The sequence below is a fragment of the Capra hircus genome, chromosome 8 (genome assembly GCF_001704415.2).
Source record: "Capra hircus breed San Clemente chromosome 8, ASM170441v1, whole genome shotgun sequence".
Taxonomy (NCBI): Eukaryota; Metazoa; Chordata; class Mammalia; order Artiodactyla; family Bovidae; genus Capra; species Capra hircus.
The window spans coordinates 101,007,583-101,027,672 of record NC_030815.1 but is presented as its reverse complement, the minus strand read 5'-3'; the positions used below and the strand labels follow the sequence as shown (position 1 = coordinate 101,027,672).

Sequence of the window (20,090 nt, the reverse complement as noted above, 5' to 3'; positions counted from 1 at the left end):
TGAATACAGAAAGGGGAAAGGGCTGGATGACAGTTAAAAAATTGAAATGTGAGATTAAGTTCCACAAGGATAAATGCATATCCTTTTTCATTTTCACTGCAACTCTCATGAAGTAAGATTTTTACACTCCAACTACTAGGCACTTAACAATGCCTGAGTTCCAGGAGCTTTACTCGGGGATTTCGAATTCATTCAGATCAGGGGGATTCCCTGTGGCTCAGATGGAAAAGAATCTGCCTGCAATGCAGAAGACCCAGGTTTGATCCTTGGGTTGGGAAGGTCTCCTGGAGAAGGGAATAGCAACCCACCCCAGCATTCTTGCCTGGAGAATTCCATGGATAGAGGAGCCTGGTAGGTACAGCCCATGGGGTCGCAAAGGGTCCGACAAGATTGAGCAACTAACACTTTCACTTTCAATTCAGATCGACATACGCGTAGTTAGAAAAGGAATTAATACCCCTTCCTCAATCCCACATCTGTCCTGTGACAACTACTACTATTATTACTATTACCACTGCTATTAATACTGCTAAAGCATAAATTTGATGAAGCCAACACCATTATAAATTTTTAATAACTTCACCTGATGCCGTGTCAAAATTCCTCTGTGTTTACTATAAGTAAAAAAAAAAAAAAAAAGCTATGGTTCAGTGCATTCCCATGAGTACAACACTGCACTTACCTTGGGATAATCCAATTCAAAGAATGTTTCCAAGTTGTTGATTAGGTTAGGATCTACTCCTTTCAGTGGTTTCAGAAGAGACACCCCTGGCAGCTTGCTATATGGCTGTTTGTCTGTTGCCTTCTTGTTGAGGTGTAAACGGCTACAAAGCAAATGATACATATATTAACATACATTTCTAGAGAATGTCTTAGTGCCAAATCTATATAAAGTATATATCAAGCTACCAATAAATTACTGAATTCTAAATTAAAAACAAAATTAATTGGCAGCTTTTTAAAGGGGTCTCTGGAAAGGAAAGAAAGTATCAATAGCACAAGGTTAAGGTTCCAGTGAGGAAAACCTGGAGGAAGCAGAGTGAAAGTCCCAGTGAAGGCTGGAGCTTAAGACTGTTGCTTTTTGCTGTATTCTCAGATGCCAGAACTATGCCAGCCCCGGAGCAAGCGTTCAATAAACACTTGGTGAAGGAAAGAATGACAGTGTTATTAGCCCACACATTAACTGCCTTTCCTCCCAAATCACCATCAAGGTGGCCAAAGAACTATAAAAAGAGCAGAAGGAAAATCCCTATCTTCACCAGAAAAACATGGAAGTGTAACCAGAAAAAGTTGAGAAATTTCTGTAACAGTCCACACAACAACTAATTGAAAGAACTACCAAGCCAGCCTGCATGGCAAACAAGGAAATGGGATACCTAGCAGAACTCCCAATGTTCACAAGCTCAGAATGGCAGTGATGGAATGGAGGGAAGCTGAAGGTAAGGGGAAAAAAAAAAACTCAATGATGAGAGAAATCTCTATTAAGACACTGAAAGATAAACCAGTGCCACTGATTCCCAGATAAGCTGGCCAAGGCTCTCAGAGCTGCTCCAGCCCAAAGGGTGGTGTAGCACAGCGCTCCTAAGAGGGAAGCTTTACCAATTAGGGAAGAGAGAATGTGTCCCAGTTCAGGTCAGGTGTGTCACAATAAAGAGTGTTTCAGCAGAATGCTGAAGTTTCTAAAGGAAGCCACTAAAGGTGTCTTCCCTCCTTCTATGCAAGTCTCCAAGCACTCAACAGTAATTAGACACTGGAACAATCACAGGGCCATCTGCAGGGTATTTTAAGACACATTCTTCCACATTTTAACATCTCTGAAATCAATGGCATCTTACAATCGCTGGCAGCCAGATGGCAGCCCAGACTTAGCAGCATGGAAACCATCCCTTCTGGAAGATCAAGAAGATGCCCGTATCAATGCATCTTAGGTTAGATGAAATATACTATTCATCTATGGGTGATTTCTGGAAGTTCACTAGTACCAATTGTCTATAGCAGTTAGTCACAGGCTCACTCCCCCAATTAAGGCAGAAGTGTGCTGCAGCAAATATCTCGCGTTTCAGATAAGACCATAATGTATCTTTGTGGAAAGAAAAGCAGGCTACTACCTACAATGGAAAAAAATTAAGCAACACAAAAAATTTTAAAGAGCAGCGTGGTCTTGGTCTCTGATCCACAACCCTGAACGCCAGAAAGTAACGAGAACCATCTACAGCACGCTGCTCTGTGTGGCAGCAATCCACAAGTTGCTTTATACTGGCTGGTGATGAAATGGAGAGAAAGTATTTAGAAATTTTCTAGCAGTTTGGCATTGCCATGCCATCCAAGTGTATGATCAGTCATTTATTTTTACTGTAGTTTACCAAAGTGTCAGTCCATGACAGATGGGAAAACTTGAAAAGAACTGATCCTTTGCCACAGACCAGTTTGGCAAATATTGATCTATAGGGTTCAGCCAGAGGGCTGGATGATCTAAAATTTATGTAACCACAAATATGATCACTATTCCGTTGCTAACAAAACAGTGGACTAGATGTCTGGAGAAACCCACCCTGTAGAGAATATCTAGATGGCCGGTGGGGGGGCAAGTTTATATTTAATTGGTTGAAACAGTAATATATCCACATGGTTCAAATCACTAAAAATATTAAGACGTTCATATAAAGAAGTCTCCTTGCCATCTCTGTTCCCCATCAGTCTTGTTCCCGTCACTACCTCCCCAGCATTATTAGTTTCTTACTTATCTTTTCAGAGATTTTTCAAAAATGCATACTAAGCCAAAACATACACAGATGGAATTCTTATATAATATTTATAATTTTCTCTACTCTTTCTTAAAACAAGCACCCTGAAAGCATGTTTTAGGGGCTTCCCAGGTGGTGCTAGTGGTAAAGAAGCCCCCTGCCAATGCAGGAGATGTAAGAGATGCCAGTTAGATCCCTGGGTCAGGAAGATGCCCTGGAGGAGGGCATGGCAACCCACTCCAGTATTCTTGACTGGAAAACCCCATGTCAGGCTACGTATGGTCTATAGCGTCGCAGAGTCAGGCACAGCTGAAGCAACTTAGCATGACTTAGCACACATGCAGAAGCATGTTTTTAGATATGTGACTAAACTGTTATGATAAAAAGGAAAACGTCCCAGGTCAGAAATGAAGAGAAACCTCTGAGTAAATGAGTGCTGGATATAATATTTACACTGGGACCATCTGCTGGTCTCTAGTTACCTAGAGATGATAACAAGCCTGAAACAGGAATGACTGAAAGCTGTTCCAAGAATCTTGTAGAAATATGGAATCTTTGAAAGGCAAAGTAGAAAACAGGCCACAGAGGAAAGATGGGGATGCTGCCTAAACTGGATTCAGTCCAAAATAAAATGGAATAAAAGCAAAAAGTCTTCCTGGAAAAACCTAACTATGTGGGTTTTGGGACCCAGAACTCAGAATACAAACTGCAGGTGTTGCCTGAATAAAACCCAAGAGATGGAATGAGAGAGCATCATATGTGACCATGAATACATGAAAAGAACCACATAACATCTAGAAATGAAAATGGTGGTCACTGACATCAAAACCTCAATAGACAGGTCATAGGTCATACACACAGTTTAAAAGACAACCGGAGAACTGGAACCAGATTTGAAGAAATTATCCAGATTACCGCATAGAGAGAGTAAGAGGCCAAGACACTGAAATCATGAAAGGGTTTGAGACATGGATGATAGAGTGAGAAGTCTAAAATCCCAGTAGCTGTTATCTATTAATTCTACTGTATGATCATTGAAAGTGAAAGTGAAGTCACTTAGTCTTACTGACTCTTTGCAACCCCATGGACTGTAGCCCACCACACTCCTCTGTCCATGGGATTTTTCCAAGCAAGAGTACTGGAGTGGATTGCCATTTCCTTCTCCAGAGGATCTTCCCAACCCAGGGACTGAACCTGGGTCTCTGGCATTGTAGGTAGACACTTTACCGTCCGAGCCACCAGGAAAGTATGATCATTAAGTACAATTAAACTAACAAAACATCCATATAGGGTGATGGCCAATTACAGAGAAACCTAGCCCACTAACACACTGCATTTGGGGAGGCTTTACATTAAAAACAACAATAATTTAAACTGCTACACAGTCTAGTATTGACTCTATTTTTCCCTTTTTCCTCTTTGTCTTCATTAAGACATCTTACTAATGCTAATACATTTACATAATGCTAATATAGATATACATCCTATCCTTTCATATCAAGAATGCTGCATGTTATCAAAGATAGACTGACCTGCCAGATTACCATGAAGCTTTCTCTAGGTTTATGGTGAAGTGAATTGTTCATAAGTACCATGTCTGAAATTTCTACTCAAGATTATTATAAGTTCAACTATATTACAGGGCCTTTAAAAAATTCTAATTTGTGCCTCCTCCCAATATCTATGTATGTATCTAGCCCTCTCCCTCCCTTCTCCCCTCCTCACAATTTTCTTTCCACACCCCAATGGATCATCTTGCAGTATGCCAGCTAGGATACCAAAGTACTACTCTGTAGAGCATTGTTTTGACTTAGGTAATAAACACACACATGCAATCATATAGGACTCTGCTGTGCACAGTGGTGCTCTGTGATTACTAAGCATTCCCTTACTGAATAATCTCTTTCGACTCCAAATGTGTATCAGGCATTATTCTATGCACTGGTAATATAACATGATGAGAAAAGAAGTGTTCGTCACCAAGTTGTGTCTGACTCTTCGAGACCCCATGGATTGTAGCCCACCAGGCTCCTCTGTCCATGGAGTTCTCCAGGCAAGAACACTGGAGTGGGTAGCCTTTCCCTTCTCCAGGGGATCTTCCTGACCCAGGGATCAAACCCAGGTATCCTGCACTGCAGGCGGATTCTTAACCCTCTGATCCACCAGGGAAGCCCAAGGCACACTCCATACTGTCAAGGAACTGGGGTTTAATGGGGGCGGTGCCCACATACAGAAGCCGCTTCTACTCACAGAAATGATGCCATGGCCGGTGTGTGGGAAGTCAGTCTGTGCTTTTCAAACGATAAAAAACATCCCATTTACCTGGAGTCTCCAAAGTGGCCTGAATGGTGGAATCCCCAAAGGGGGCCAGTTTCACGAGTGGCTTTGACAGAGCCCTGCAAGGTTTCCTGGTTTCAAAGCAGTTTTTAAGGATCTCAGGTGAGGGTTTCTGCATTACACAGCATGAACGTGAGCTTACAGCCCCCAGACCCTGCACAAGACTTCCTGTGGGTGCTGGTTTCCACCCTTAGCCTGATCAAGTGATTTGCTTCCTTCCAGGATCCTGGGATCCCTTTTCAGCTTCAGCTGCCATCCTGGGAATCCACTTCTACCTTCCCCTCATGCATTTGGCTTGCAACCTTGATGTTTCTGTAGGGGATGCAGGGAGTACTTTTTTTGGGCCACATAACACATAAAGTTACATGAAAGTACACAGCTCACTGAATTATCTCAAAGAGAAACACCCATGGAAACAGTAGCCAGATCAAGAAGCAGAGTCTTACCAGAACCCCAGAAGCCTGTGTGTGTCCCCTTCTACTAACTACCCTCTCCTCAAGGTAACCACTATTCTGACTTCAAGTACCACAGACTAATTTTGCTGGCTTCAAAATCTATCTAAATGGAGTCCCATAGGATGCATTCTTCTGAATCTGGCACCTGAAGACACACTATAGTAGGCTGTTAAGTCTCCAGGGTCCAACAAAACAATGATACATAGTGTGTTGTCAAATTTTTCAATTTTATTTTTTAATTGAAGTATAGTTGATTTACAATGTTGTACCAATCTCTGCTTTATAGCAAAGTGACTCAGTTATAGACAAATTGACATTCTATGCTTTTTAAGTTAAATAAATGAAGAGTAAAAAGTGGTTGGCTAAATACAGTTGGAAGAAATGGTTAGTCTAGAGAGAGAAACATACGAGCCATCCACAGTTTAGTACATACATATTCTCTCCTAGGTGGGGCATGCCATTGGCAGTTGGTTACAAGTCAATATAATTAATATTTACATAACTGGTAATGCATGAAGAAGGTCAAGAGTGGAAAGAGCCACGAAGAAAGTGAAGCCACAGAAGGGTTTGTTAGGCTGGGCTGTTTTCTCTTTGAATGGGTTCAAGAAAGAATAACATTGGATGCTGCCGAGAGGACAAGGTAAGAACTGAAATGTCCACTAGAATGTGTGAACACTGGTGACCTCAGAGTCCTCTGGGCAAGGGGCAGATCAATAAAAACGGTTGAGAAGCAAATGAATGAGAGGTGAGTGGTGATAACGGTGAATAAACACTAGTTTCTCCTGAAATCTGACAGTGAAAAAAGGCCAAAGTTAGTAACCAGGTAGAGGAGAGTTTTTCAGTTTAATTTTTACTTCTTTTTCATTTTTAAAACTTGAGTATAAACGGTTAGTGGAAAGAGCTAGTCAAAAGGTAAACAGAGGAGAAATAAAAATTAAGAATGGCCTGAGAAGATCCACAGTGTGAGGCAGGAGTCAAGGTAATGTGGCCAGGATGAGGGGTAAGATGGTGAAGATTTAGAAGAGGTGCTGCCAGTCAGGGGTGTCAGAGCTAAAAATGGAAACAAAGTATTGCCAGAGGCCAGCAGCGGCTCAGGGGTGAGATCTGAGCCCATGAGTGTGTAGCAGTTCAGTCCACGTGACTGCATGATAATCTCCATTTTCAGGATTCTGAACACAGAGAAGCTATAAATTATGAGATAGATTCAGGATAACTGGGCAGACTGATCCAGGGGGAGGCAAGGGCAAGATGAGGAAGTGAATTGCAGTGGAGAATTCAGTGAAGCCAAGTAGCACAAGAGTAAACAGCCTAGGGCAACTGTTCTCAGCCAAGAAAACCACCTGGGGGTGTGTGTGTGTCTGTGTGTGTCTGTGTGTGTGTGTGTGTGTCTCTGTCTGTGTGTGTGTGTCTGTGTGTCTCTGTCTGTGTGTGTGTGTCTGTGTGTCTCTGTGTGTGTGTGTCTGTGTGTCTCTGTGTGTGTGTGTCTGTGTGTCTCTGTCTGTGTGTGTGTGTGTATCTGTGTCTATGTGTAAATTCCTTACTGAATCTCTTGAGTTGAGGCCCAGGCAGCAGCATGCTTTTTTTGTTTTGTTTTTTTAAATCTTCCTCAGTGACTCCAATATGCAAAGTTGAGACCCAAGGGGCTAGGAAGTCTGATTACTGTAAGAACAGAAGATGGCAGAGATGGAAACTCTCAGAAAGATCAGCTGTTACAGGACGCATGGAAAACAAGAAGGCTCCAAGGAGCCGTACAAGTTGGGGAAGGGTCGGAGAAGACAGAAAGAATGGGGCTGTCTCCATAATGATCGAAATGTTGCCAGTTATCAAAAACTTAAGATTCAGAGCAACTGGAAACATTTCCATACAGACATTCTATCCCTATGGATTACTTCCGGGGTTACCTTTTAGGTTACCACCCGCAGTATATACAGCATATTGGTTTAAGTAGTGAGTGAGTGTGTGCTTAATCGAGTCTGCCTCTTTGCGACCCCATGGACTGTAGCCCACCAGGCTTCTCCCTCCATGGAATTTTCCAGGCAAGAATACTGGAATGGTGGCCATTCCCTTCTCCAGGGGATCTTCCCCTGACCCACGGATCAAACCTGCATCTCCTGCATTGGCAGGCAGATTCTTTACAACTGAGTCTACTAGGAAGGTCACAGTGAAGTTTAAGAGCCATGGCTGGAGAGAGACTGTCTAGATTTCTGTACCAGGTTCACAGTTAACTAACTGTGTATCCTGGGCAAGGCATTTCTTTATCTCAATTTGCTCTTGTTTTTTAAAGTGTGAGTAAGAGTACTCACTTACTTCATAAAGCAATTGTGAGAAATAGATGAGATTAAGCCACAGAGTAAACATTCAGTGGTAGCTATTACTAGCAATTTTTCAAAAAGAACATATTTCCACTAAATGTAACTCCTCTGAAATATCATAGTACTGATTAGAGATTTTGAGAGATCAAACACTAATGCAATGTATATAACCAAAAAGGAAGGACTGGAAATTCATATACTTAAAAGTTATTTCATATATGTTTAAAGAGTAATCCATTATGTTGGTTTTTTTTTTAAAGATAAAGTCAACTCTTATGTATTAAGGAAAATTAAAAGGTGGGGGCGCGGGGGCTTCCCTGGCGGCTCAATGGTAAAAAATCCACCTGCCAATGTAGGAGACATGGGTTTGATCCTTGATCTGGGAAGATCCCATATGCTACGGAGCAGCTAACTCCATGCACGCACCACAGCCATTGAGCCTACACTCTAGAGCCTGGGACTGCGGCTACTGAAGCCCGCGCACTCTAGAGCCCACGCTCTGCAACAAGAGACACCACCACCACGAGAAGCCCAGACTCCACAGCTGGAGGGCAGCCCGCACTCATGACAACTAGAGAAAACCCTGTGTAGGAATGAAGACCTAGCACAGCTAAAAATAAATGAATGATTTTTTTTTTAAGTGTAAAAATATTTTTTTAAATGAGAGGAAAAAAAAGACTAAACAGGGAAAGTGAAGTCGCTCAGTCGTGTCTGACTCTTTGCAACCTCATGGACTGTAGCCTACCAGGCTCCTCAGTCCATGGAATTTTCCAATCAAGAGTACTGGAATGGGTTGCCATTTCCTTCTCCAGGGGATCTTCCCAACCCAGGGATCAAACCCGGGTCTCCCACACTGCAGGCAGACGCTTTACCATCAGAGCCACCAGGGAACCACTAAAAGGGGGAAAGGGAATCACTAAAAGTCTCAAATCATGGTTAAAACAGAATAAATCAAAATGGGATAAAACATTTAGTGCAAAGTATTACTATATACTGTATTTACATTAAAATTATATTCAAGGTTAAAATTACACTCAAAATTTAGGAACTAATTTAAAGTTCTATAGGTATAATCCAGAAGTGTAGAAACAATCCAAGTGTGAGATTGAGAGACTTTAAATGACACAAATTATTATTGCCTAAAAAGGACCTGTTACTGTTTTCTTAGGTGAGCTCCCCTTTAAGACTATTAAAAGGGTTCTCAGCTGGGCAGAGGTGCTGGCTTTTCGAAATTACTCCACGCTCAGAGCCTGGCTCAGAATTTGGATTCTGCAGTCACAAGAATCCCCCTTCCTTCGGCTCTGCTGGAGGAAGAGACTGTCACCCTCAGAACTGAGAGGCAGAGGCATGATAATTTTTCCACAATGCAGCAGGTACAAGGCACAAAGTGACTACTGGTTACTATGTAATCCAATCAATACCGCCTTCTATCATGGAGATATTTTGAGGCATTCCAAAGGAGTCTATTCTGTTTGGCTGGCCATTCAATCACTACACCTAACACAGTCCCCAAAACAAAGACGACAATGCAGCCTTCCTCCTGGGGAGAAAACGCCCCTCCCCACTGCTTCTAATACCTGGAAAGTTCTCATCAGTGGCAGCAGATCCTAGGCACCAGATCCAGAGTCTGGGATTTTAATACTAGTCTTAAGTTCTCTTGAAACAGAGACAGTTTCAAGAGAAACTCTCTCCTAACACCCCTCCTAACTCCCCTTCTAACACCTGTCCACTTCATTGTTAGACATCTGATTTTATTACATTTTCAGGAACACGTTAAGTAAGAAAGAGAAAGGGATAGACCATGTATATGCTAGTCAATGGTTTGATTGGCTTCGTTTTTGAAGAACAAAATAATCTTGAAACTAAGGGAGCAACTGGGAAAAACAGGAAAGTATGGTAAATTTTCAATACGTGTCATTTTCCCAAGGCATTATTTCTAAGTGACATTTTAAATTGAGAGCTGGAGTCACTCCTCCATCAAAAAGGAAAAAAAAAATCGAATTCATGTAATGAAGGCCTGTCACTGTCAAGGACAGGGAGTGGGGTACTCACAGCAGGCAGCAGCTGCAGGGCCAGGGAACAGGAGGGCAGGCACCATCTGGGGTGCCTCTCACAGTACCAGTTACTTCAGTCTAAAAGGTCAGGGGAGATGAATCACAGGCAGAGAGAGGCCCACAGGGTCTTGCTTTCTATTGTGAGCTAAAAGGACATCTCTTCAGAGAACACTTCAAAGAACTCCAACGGATGGTAAGGAGTATTCGGGAACGTTCTTCTGGACTTCATGGATGCTTTGGCTTGATGAATCTTAATTGGCTCTCTGCACAAGGGTTTTTTGACTTGTCAACTGACGGGATGGCCGTGCTTTTTCTCGCTGATTTTCATTCCCTAACATCTCAGTCTCTAAAATTGTTACTGTCCTTTCCATCATTTTAGCTTACTGCCTTTGAATCTTTTAGCCCCCTTTTGGCCCCTCCTCAACAGTTTGTTTAATGGTTGGTATCATTTAAAAATAATTTATTTTATGGTTTTGTATTCAAGTTGAGTTTTGAGCAGGAGAGGGGAATGAAGGGAGGGCCTGGAATGAAGGGAGGTTTCTGGGAGAGAGGGTGGGCTGTGCTCCTCCCCTTTATCAGCCCCTGGCTGCTGCTTCCCATGGGATTTCCCAGGCAAGAATACTGGAGTGGGTTGCCATTTCCTCCTCCAGGGGATCTTCCCCACCAAGGGACAGAACCTGCTTCTCCTGTGCAGCAACCTCAAGACAGCGCTACATCTACCAGAAGTGAGGCACAAGAATTTCCCTCAAAGCTTCTAAGGGGAAGATAGATTCCTTGAGGGCAAAGTTCACCTTGCTTTACAGCCTCAGACTGTGCTGTTTTTATAGCTCTGCTGTGCAAATCAGTTGAAGCGATTTATTTGACACTGGGAATTTTCTCCTTTGTTCCATGCCATCAAGCTTGTTAATATTTCATGTAAAATTAAGCTGATTGCTTGATCAGCAGATCCCATACTTCATATAGTCCATCCCAGCAATTCCAAATGATAAAAGGCTTCTTTTGTTGCTGTTTTTAGCTTTGAATGTGCTCCAGAAGGTTGTTACCATGTCTATGATCAGTAAGTGTCATGATTCATGTTACCTCCATATAGCATTTATCTTCAAAAATGGTACTGCAGCAAAATGGGCTTCATTAGCAAAGCACACCACATCACAAAACACGCCTTCTGGTGCAACATTAATTCTGTAGACAGAAGTTCCCCCAGAGAACACAGAACAACCCATCAGTGAGTTACCTTTATAGGAAAACACAAACTATTTCCATTGGACAACAGACTTGTACACTACAGAACACAAAAGATTCCGTCACCTTTGTTAATTCTGTTCCCTCGCCCTCCCCCCCAAAACAACCCACTAACCCTTTGGTAACAAAAGAGCTAGCCAGAGTGTGTGGGAAATAGAGCAATGTATTTTGCTAACAGCAACAAGTAGCTTTGCATTTCCCGAAGGGTAGATCCAAGTATACAGATTATTGAAGGCATGACAGGTATTCCCTTTGGAAAACCCTGGGGGGATATTCAGATCTAACAAGTAATTTGTAGGTAAACATGTGATTGGGCTTCCCTGGTGACTCAGAGGGTAAAGAATCAGCCTGCAATCCAAGAGACCTGGGTTTGATCCCTGGGTTGAGAGGATCTCCTGGAGAAGGGAATGGCAACCCACTCTGGTCTTCCTGCCTGGGGAATCCCATGGACAGAGGGAACTGGTGCGCTACCGCCCATGGGGTCCCAAAGATTTGGACACGACTGAGCACAGTCAGGATCATGTGACTGATACGGCATTGTTTCTATTTTAACCCACAATCAGAAATAGTGAGACAAAGATTTCATTTGGTCCAACTCATTTCATGAAAAGCCATGGCCACTGAATCCATCCCAAGTTCTCTCCATCTACCTGAAATCACAATAGCCAAATAACACTAAGTTAATGAGTGATCAAAAATCCCACCATTAGTACTGGGAAAAAAAATCAAAGATTATTCATTTGACATGCAATGATCAGCTGCCAAGTAGCACTGAAGATACAATAGTAAATAAGACACCTCCCCACTCCCCAAAGTTTATAATCTTAAGTGGGGAAAGAGACAAGAGAACACATAGTTTTTTAGACGGGTAAATTCAAGATACAATGGAAGGACGTAAGAGGGGGTGCCTAACCCAGTAAGGAGCTAAAGCTGAACGAGGAGGAGTTAGTAAAACAAAAAGGAAGGGAGGGAAGGAAGAAGGGAGAGAAATGGAAAAAAGGAAAGAAAGAGAATTCTAAAAAATTACACTGCACATTCAGAGGAATGCCAGTAATTGAATGTGGCTGGAGAAACAGGCACAGGAGATGGCTCACCTCCTCAAGAATTACGTCTTATTAAGGAGTTTGAATTTCAACCTGAAGGCAGTGGGGAACCTTGGTAAGATTTTAAGCGCATGATCCAAGATTGCTGCTCCAGAAAGATTAGGCCACAATAAGAAAAACAAACTAGATAAAGAGCAGCAGGTGCTGCTGCTGCTGCTGCTGCTAAGTCGCTTCGGTCGTGTCCGACTCTGGGCGACCCCATAGACGGCAGCCCACCAGGCTCCCCAGTCCCTGGGATTCTCCAGGCAAGAACACTGGAGTGGGTTGCCATTTCCTTCTCCAATGGTGAAAGTGAAAAGTGAAAGTGAAGTCGCTCAGTCGTGTCTGACTCTTCGAGACCCCATGGACTGCAGCCCACCAGGCTCCTCCATCCATGGGATTTTCCAGGCAAGAGTACTGGAGTGGGGTGCCATTGCCTTCTCCGATAAAGAGCAGAGCTGTAGGTAAAAATACCAGCAAGTAGAGATAGTTCAATAATCTAGGGTAGAGATAATATATACTGAACTAACAATGTAGGTAGGAAAAGGGAGGAATGATGAATTAAGAGAACCACCACTAAACAGTAAATTTCCATTTTGCTTTTTTTTTTTAATGTCCATTTTGCTTTTTAAAGCTATCACAATATTATCCAATTCCATATCTCCCCAAGGCTCAGGTTCAAGGGGCTGAACTACCTGATTCATGCACCCCAAAGTGGTTTGGGCAACAATGGCCCTGACTGAGCAAAATCTGTTCAAAGTCCAACCGCATCCTCAGGACTAAACCCAGAAAATAAGCTCTCCTCGATCTACACTCTACTCAGAGGTTAAAGCGTCTGCCTGCAATGCAGGAGACCTGGGTTCAATCCCTGGGTCGGGAAGATCCCCTGGAGAAGGGAATGGCAACTCACTCCAGTATTCTTGCCTGGAGAATCCCACGGACGGAGGAGCCTGGTGGGCTACAGTCCATGGGCTTGCAAAGAGTCGGACACGACTGAGCAACTTCACTTTCACTTTCAAAGGCTGAGAACACCATACATTTAAGGCCAATTTTAAAAAAAAAAAATCATATTATCTAAAAATAATATCTGAAATGCTAAAATTTTCATTAAAAACATAATTACTTTCTGACAGGCAGTTTAGCACAGTTATCCTGATACAGTGAGTACTTAAACTCTACTTAAAAATTGTGCAGCAGGTTTAAAAGTTGTTATACTAGAAAAATTAGGAAAGGCAGAATTAACTTGAGAAAAAAAAATCTTCAAGAAAAGAATGTTTAGTAGAGGGCAGTTAATATTGGATGGATATAGGAGTATTGCCACTGTAGTACCGTGGCACCTCCAGTCAATTAATAGAAAACAAAAAGGCTATCACTAAACATTAGGATACCACACATAAAGGGGAAAAAATGATTAGGTCCAAGGAGCAAGAAGGATGGGGAGCTGAGAGGAGAAAAAAAGCAAGGTATCTTGCTTAGAAATTCTTATCTAGCAGAATGGTTCCTAAATAGCTACAGAGGGAAGAAAAAAAAAATTGGTTCCAGACTTTTGTGTGAATTAGCCACAGTCCCCCAGCTATCAAACCACACAAGCTCTCAACAAAAGAGAAAAAGTTCCATTAAAAAATCACTTAACTAACTATGCCTACAGAGGATATAATCATTAGTTTCTTTTTTTTTAAGGAAACAATCTTCAGAATAAGAATTTTGAATTCTCGAATTTCAAATGCTCTAATCTAAAAGTTATATTTAACCTTATAAGGGGAATTCCCTGGTGGTCCAGCGCCTTTACTGTCATGGGCCTGGGGTTCAATCCCTAGTCAGGAAACTAAGATCCCACAAGCTATGGGTGTTGGGGTGGGGGGGGCGGTGGGCAGGGGCAGTGGGAGTGCGTGCAGAGACATTTTAGGCAAAATTCCACAAATGTCTGCCATCTAATATATGTTATGAAATGATGAGGCATCAGTCAATATTAATTCTGGAAAAGAGCAAAGCAGTAGGTAAAGATACCAGTGAGCAGAGAAAGTTTCAAAATATTGAAAATAATGGTTCTTTAGTTATAAACCACTTCAATTTTTAAAACTATAAGCTTATACAACTTATAAGATATTTATGAAATCAGAGCAAAAAAAGTCACTGAACAATTGTTCACTGTATTAATTACATTCTGCTCCATTTTAAAAATACAGGCCAATACTTAGCTTTTTAATCTCATTTTAAGAAGCTACAATACAATAGAACATTGGATCCAAATTAACTAGATACCATTACACACTGTATTTAATGGTAAAAAAATAACCATGGTTCTTTAAAAAATGTTCATTGTTTTGTTTTTTAGCAATTTCACTGCAATGTTTGTATTACTTAAATATTTTTAAACATTAGTAGCTCACAGATTACGCTCCTTAATCTGACAACCAGATATGGAACCACATAAGGTTTGATAATAGGCTCCATTTCCACCAGTTTCAGGTACAAGGTTTTAGGAGGGGCATTGATTAAATCTGGCTATTTTAATTTATTTATACTTTATCATATTAAAAAAGGATTTGAGAGGATACAGACACATGTTCAGGAAACATATTCTTCAATAAAATATAGAATGCTTAGCATAAAATTTTAACCAAAATATCACTATCAATATTCTTTAGCCTTCCTTGTCAAAATGTTAAGAATATCAAAATGGTGAGATTATCAAACCTGCAAATTTACTAAATACAGTAGAGAGGACAAACCCTTAGTGCTCTGCTTGAAAACAACTCAAACTGGGAAACATCTTCACTTCAGTAAGAAAGAAATCAAACAGGAAATAATTTTGAAGGTGGGATGAGATGAAAGGAACCTAAGTTTTTAAAAGGCAGCATATAATTTATACATAAATTAAGCTGTTGGTTATTTACTTCATGTTCTTTTACCTAGTTCAGAAAACTATTCTGAAGATTCCTACTAAACTATTATAAACTAATTGCATTTTCTTTGTTCTATTTTCATTTAACTTTTCTGGATCCTGCTACTGTCAATATAAAAGGTAACTTCATGGAGCATTAAAAAAGAAATAGAAAGACTCTACCGTATCTTAACTAAAGTTTGTGCTACTCTCAAAAACTGAAAGTATTTTAAACAAAAAGGTATTAAAAATTTTTTTTCAGTTTATTATTAAATACAAAATAATTTAAAACAATTCTGGAGTTGTCACAGTCTAAGAGTATAAACATTCTCAGACGGTTACTTAAAGTATTCAGCTACTTTACTAGTGTTAAATAAGTGTGACTTTTAGGTGGTGCAGTGGTAAAGAATCTGCCTGTCAATGCAGGAGATGCAAGAGACATGGGTTCGATCCCTGGGTCAGGAAGTTCCCCTCGAGTAGGAACTGGCAACCCACTCCAATATTCTCATCTGGAAAATCCCATGGACAGAGGAGCCTGGTGGGCTACAGTCCGCAACTGTCAGAAACAGCTGGACAGGACTGAGCATGCACACACACACACACATCACAGAGGGAAGGTGTTCCATCACAGTCCTATGTTGAAAGATGGCAACTTTCTTCAAATTGGGCTGTGAATTTAACAATTCCAATTTGAATACAAGATTACTTAGAGGTTCTAAAGTTCAAGTAAAAATGTATAAAAAGTCATAAAAATTTACAAAAGAATAAGGAGGGGCCTGCCTCTAAGTAACACTGTAATAAAGGTAATAATACTTCACTAAAACAGTGGATACTGGTACACTTTATAAGGGGTCAAGTGTTAAAAAGGAAAAAAAAGAAAACTCAAAATACTAAAAGAGATATTATATAACAGTTAGGAGAAATGGAAAAGATAAAAAATTTTACCAGTTGGGGTGGGGGTGGGGAGGGTGGTGGGAAAGACAAGGCTATCTAAAACACAAAGGCACACACACACTTTTATACATCTGAAATATATGTACAAAGTTGAAAGACAAAAAACAAGTTGGGAAAAAACTGCAGCATATCACAGAACAATCTTCCTATGAAAAGGCAATAGATTGCACAAGCAAAAGACTTATGAATACGAAATTTACAACTAGCTGTAACTGGCATTAAATAGATGAAAAACATTTGATGAAACCAATAATTACAGGAATGAAAATAAAAAACAGAACAGTAAAAACCCTAATACTTAGTAAGGGGAAATGGGGACCATCATACAATGTTACCAGGACTATGAATAGATACAACATTTCTGTAGGATAATATGTATCCAAGTTTAAAATGTGTGCCACTTCTGGTCCAATAATTCCTCTTTCAAAATGTAAACTTAGGAGATCATCTCTTAAAGATGGAAACCATTCATCAGAGTGTTGTTCGTAATAGTGACAAACTGAAAATAGCCTAAACGCCTACCAATAATAATAATGAACACATATTAGTGCCTCATAAACAAAAATGTTATGCATCTATTAAAAATGATGGAGAGATCATACATTTACTGACATGAAAAAATTACTCATGACATTTTACATGGAAGCTCCATGAGAGCAGGGGCCTTGGATATATTGTTCTTCAATCTTATTTCCAGCACTTAGAACAGTGCCTTGTACAAAAGAGCTTCCTAGAAAGTATTTATTAAATACATGAATTTTAAAGCTGGTTACAGAAAAATCATGGTATGGTCCCTTCCTCGTTCCTTCCTGACCTCCCTCTCTTCCTTTCCCTAACCCTACAGAAATATAATTGGAAGGATAGTACAAAAGGTTGACAGGCAATGGAGTTTTGGTGTGTTTAACTTTCCTCTTTCTTCTTCTCTGTAGTCTAATTCCCTATACAGTAAGCCTGTTTTATTTCTATGATCAGATAAAGTAACAAAATTGCTTTTTAATAACATATATTTAAAATGAACTCCAGAATGTTCACTGCCTACAGCTCACAAACTCCAAAACCTAAAAACAGTATCCAAGAAGCATTTTTCCTTCATCTTCAAAGAAACACCATCATGCCTTTACCATGTATCAGTAGCATCTTTCTCCACTACCAGGAAATGCTACACTACACTAATAAAATGCAGCATTTCTAAAAGGAAGAAGTACTTTTTCTGCAGTGAAAGGGAAAGAAAAACTGTAAGTAATTTTTTAAAGTCTTCTCTCTACTAACATATACCCTATTCTAAACGGTGGTAAAGATAACTATGCACAATCTTTTTTTTTTTTTCCCAGCTAAAAGTCTAGTGAATCCAAGAGTAATGGGCTGTGTGAATTCTTTCATTTCCTTACAAAGACCTTTTCCATTTTAAAGACAGTCAAACAATTAAAATATCAAAAGTAGTTACACACCCTATGTCATACTCATCCCATTACCCGATTTTATTTTATTTCATAGTCTTTATCACTATCTGAAATAACCTTATTCGGATTTTAATTATGTCTCTCCCTTCTGGAATGTAAGCTCTATGAGGACAGGAATTCTGTCGTGCTTGATACTGTGTCTTCAGTGAATGGTATCTAATGAAAAGGTATGTGCCTGGGGGGCGGGGCGGACCCAATCTAAAGAAGACAAAATATAAGGAATTGGGGGGTGGGGAGTAGCCACACTGAAATGTACAAGCTGACATGACTTAAGGTTACAACACCAGTTCAGAGGTTTGGTGGACGTTTTTCAAGATGGACAGGTGCTTCACATCTATCTAAGGACAGAAAGCTTATCCAGGAAGAAGAAAATCCACAGGGAGGTCTCCAGGTGGCTGCGCGCAGCTCCCAGAAGAGTGGAAATGATCACCATCATAATAGAAACGTGGCCCAGGTCGAGAGAGGGAAAAAAACCCCACAATACACCATACATCTTGGCCCAGATGAAAAACCACACGAATCCATAGCACAATCAAACCAAGCAAGCAACCCTCCGCCCTACACATAAAAAGAGTACAGTCTCTTTCCGCTGGCTGTGAAGTCGCCCGCCGCCCAGCCACCCCCTCACTGGTCACTTCTCTCTTCCAATGAACCCCCCGGCCCAGCTGATCCAAGGCTAGAGAGACTGGGAGGGAGAGTCTGAAAATTGGCTGTCTCCACCCCCATCCGAGCCCAGTCTGCTCCAAAGCGAAATTCCTCCTACCCTCGCCTGTCCCCGAGGCCTGGACCCCGCCGCGGGCTCCTCCAGCTGCCCCTCACTCACGTGTAGATGATGGCCATGAAATGCATCAGCCACAGCACCAAGAAGAGGACGAACCCGAAGACGGCCATTCCCTCCAGGGCCAGGTCCAGCAGCGCCATCCCCCGGCCCGGCCCGATCCGGCCGCCGCAGCGGACAGCGCTCCCGCAGGAGGAGGACTGGGTGGGCGCCCGGCGCGGGGGCGCAGAAGAGGAGAGAAAGGTGGGGAGAGGAAGGGGCGGAGGGGGTGGGGGCGGAAGGGGCGGGCAGGGCCTGCGCGCCCCCGCCCGCGCGCTCTCCCTCGCGCGCTGGCCCGGGCGCGCTCGCGGATGCCGGCGCTGCGGTGGCCGGGCTCAGTGGTCAGGTCGGCCGTGGCCCCGCGCTCCCGCTCGCCTCTCCACCCCTTCGCGGCCGCCTGCCGGACCCCGCGCGCCTGCGCCGCCGCCTCCGTCGCCGCCCCGCCGCCTTCCCGCAGCCTTGGCGCCGGGCTCCGGGCAGCGCAACTCCGCGCCTTGCTCTGCCGTCGCAGCTCCGCGCACTAATCGAAACCGCCCGCTGGCGCCCCGACTCCCCGGCGCACCCCGCCCCGCCCCGGCCCTCCGAAACCGCGGTCCCGCCCTCCGAGGGGCGGTGCGCGCCGCTCCTCTCCGCCCACCTTGCCGCCCTCGCGCTGGTGGCGTCACTGTCGTGAGCGCGGCCCCGGGAGGGTTAGTCTGGGTGTTCCTCTCCAGCCTCCGGCCGCCGCCCACCTCTCGGCGACCGGCGAATGCGACCCGGGCAGCCGCCTCTGTCGGCTGTGTCCAGCTCGGAGGACACTTTCCCTTTGTCCGGCTCTGGTGTGCCAGGGCGTCCTAGGAAAAGGCCCGGGGTTCCAGGCAGCCCCGAGTTGTCGCGCAGTGCAACTTCCAAAGCTGTGTCCGCAGTCTCTGCGCCGGGCATTGCCCGGAGCGGCCCAGACCTTCCAAGGCACGTTCCTGGGCGTCCGGATCTGTCCCATTGCCTTTCTCCCTTGCTACTTTAAATGCTGTCGAGCCTTGGATCACAACGTACCGAGAGTGAAGTCTTCTGCTTCACAGATCTCTAAGCACCTTAGAAGCAGCATGTAACATACAAGAAATTCTCAAACTCTGGATGTAAAGGATTAGCTGATTCTGAAGTCCTCTGACTCCTGCCCAATATGATAGCCATAGGGGCTATTGCGCGCTTGAAATGTGGATAGTAGGAACTAAATGAGTTGTGTTACGAATGTAAGTCATACACCTAATATGAAGTGATACACTTGATATCATTAATTTTATATTGATTACAAATATTAAGAATATTTTTGATACATTGAGTTAATTTATTAAAATTGTTTCGCTGTCTTTGCTGCTGTTTTTTAAATTCTGCTAGCTACTAGAAGATTTTAAGTTACCCAGAAGGATAGCACTCTAAAATGGAAAGATATGGCATTTTGGATAGTAAGGTAACCTAGTGTTTATCTTAATTTTAAATCAGTCCAGGGAGATGTTTTAATCTAGTACTAAACGTTTCTGTTTCTTTAGCCTAGATGAGTTTGTATAGATTCTTCATTGTTTTATGTTTAGACAGTTTATTTCAAATGATTTCCTTTTACATAATCCATGACTCCCTAGAGAGATTTCAGAATAGATTTCAATTTTGGAAAGAAGTTGTTTATCATTGTTATTTATATAGTTGATACTGATCGAATGAACTACCTCAATCTACAATTAAATGATAAACTACAATCAGAAAGGGGCTTCCCAG

General features: G+C 42.3%; 1 protein-coding gene across 1 annotated transcript in view; it reads right to left on the bottom strand.

Annotated features, from left to right (window-relative positions):
- UGCG (UDP-glucose ceramide glucosyltransferase) overlaps positions 1-18,911 on the bottom strand; it is a 38,548-nt gene extending 19,637 nt beyond the window's left edge. Inside the window, exons 1-2 of the mRNA XM_018052597.1 lie at positions 18,348-18,911; positions 683-824 (exon numbers count right to left, since the gene is read on the bottom strand). Of these exons, the coding sequence (XP_017908086.1) occupies positions 683-824; positions 18,348-18,445 (240 nt within the window). The 5' untranslated portion in view covers positions 18,446-18,911. The remainder of the gene's footprint in view (positions 1-682; positions 825-18,347) is intronic.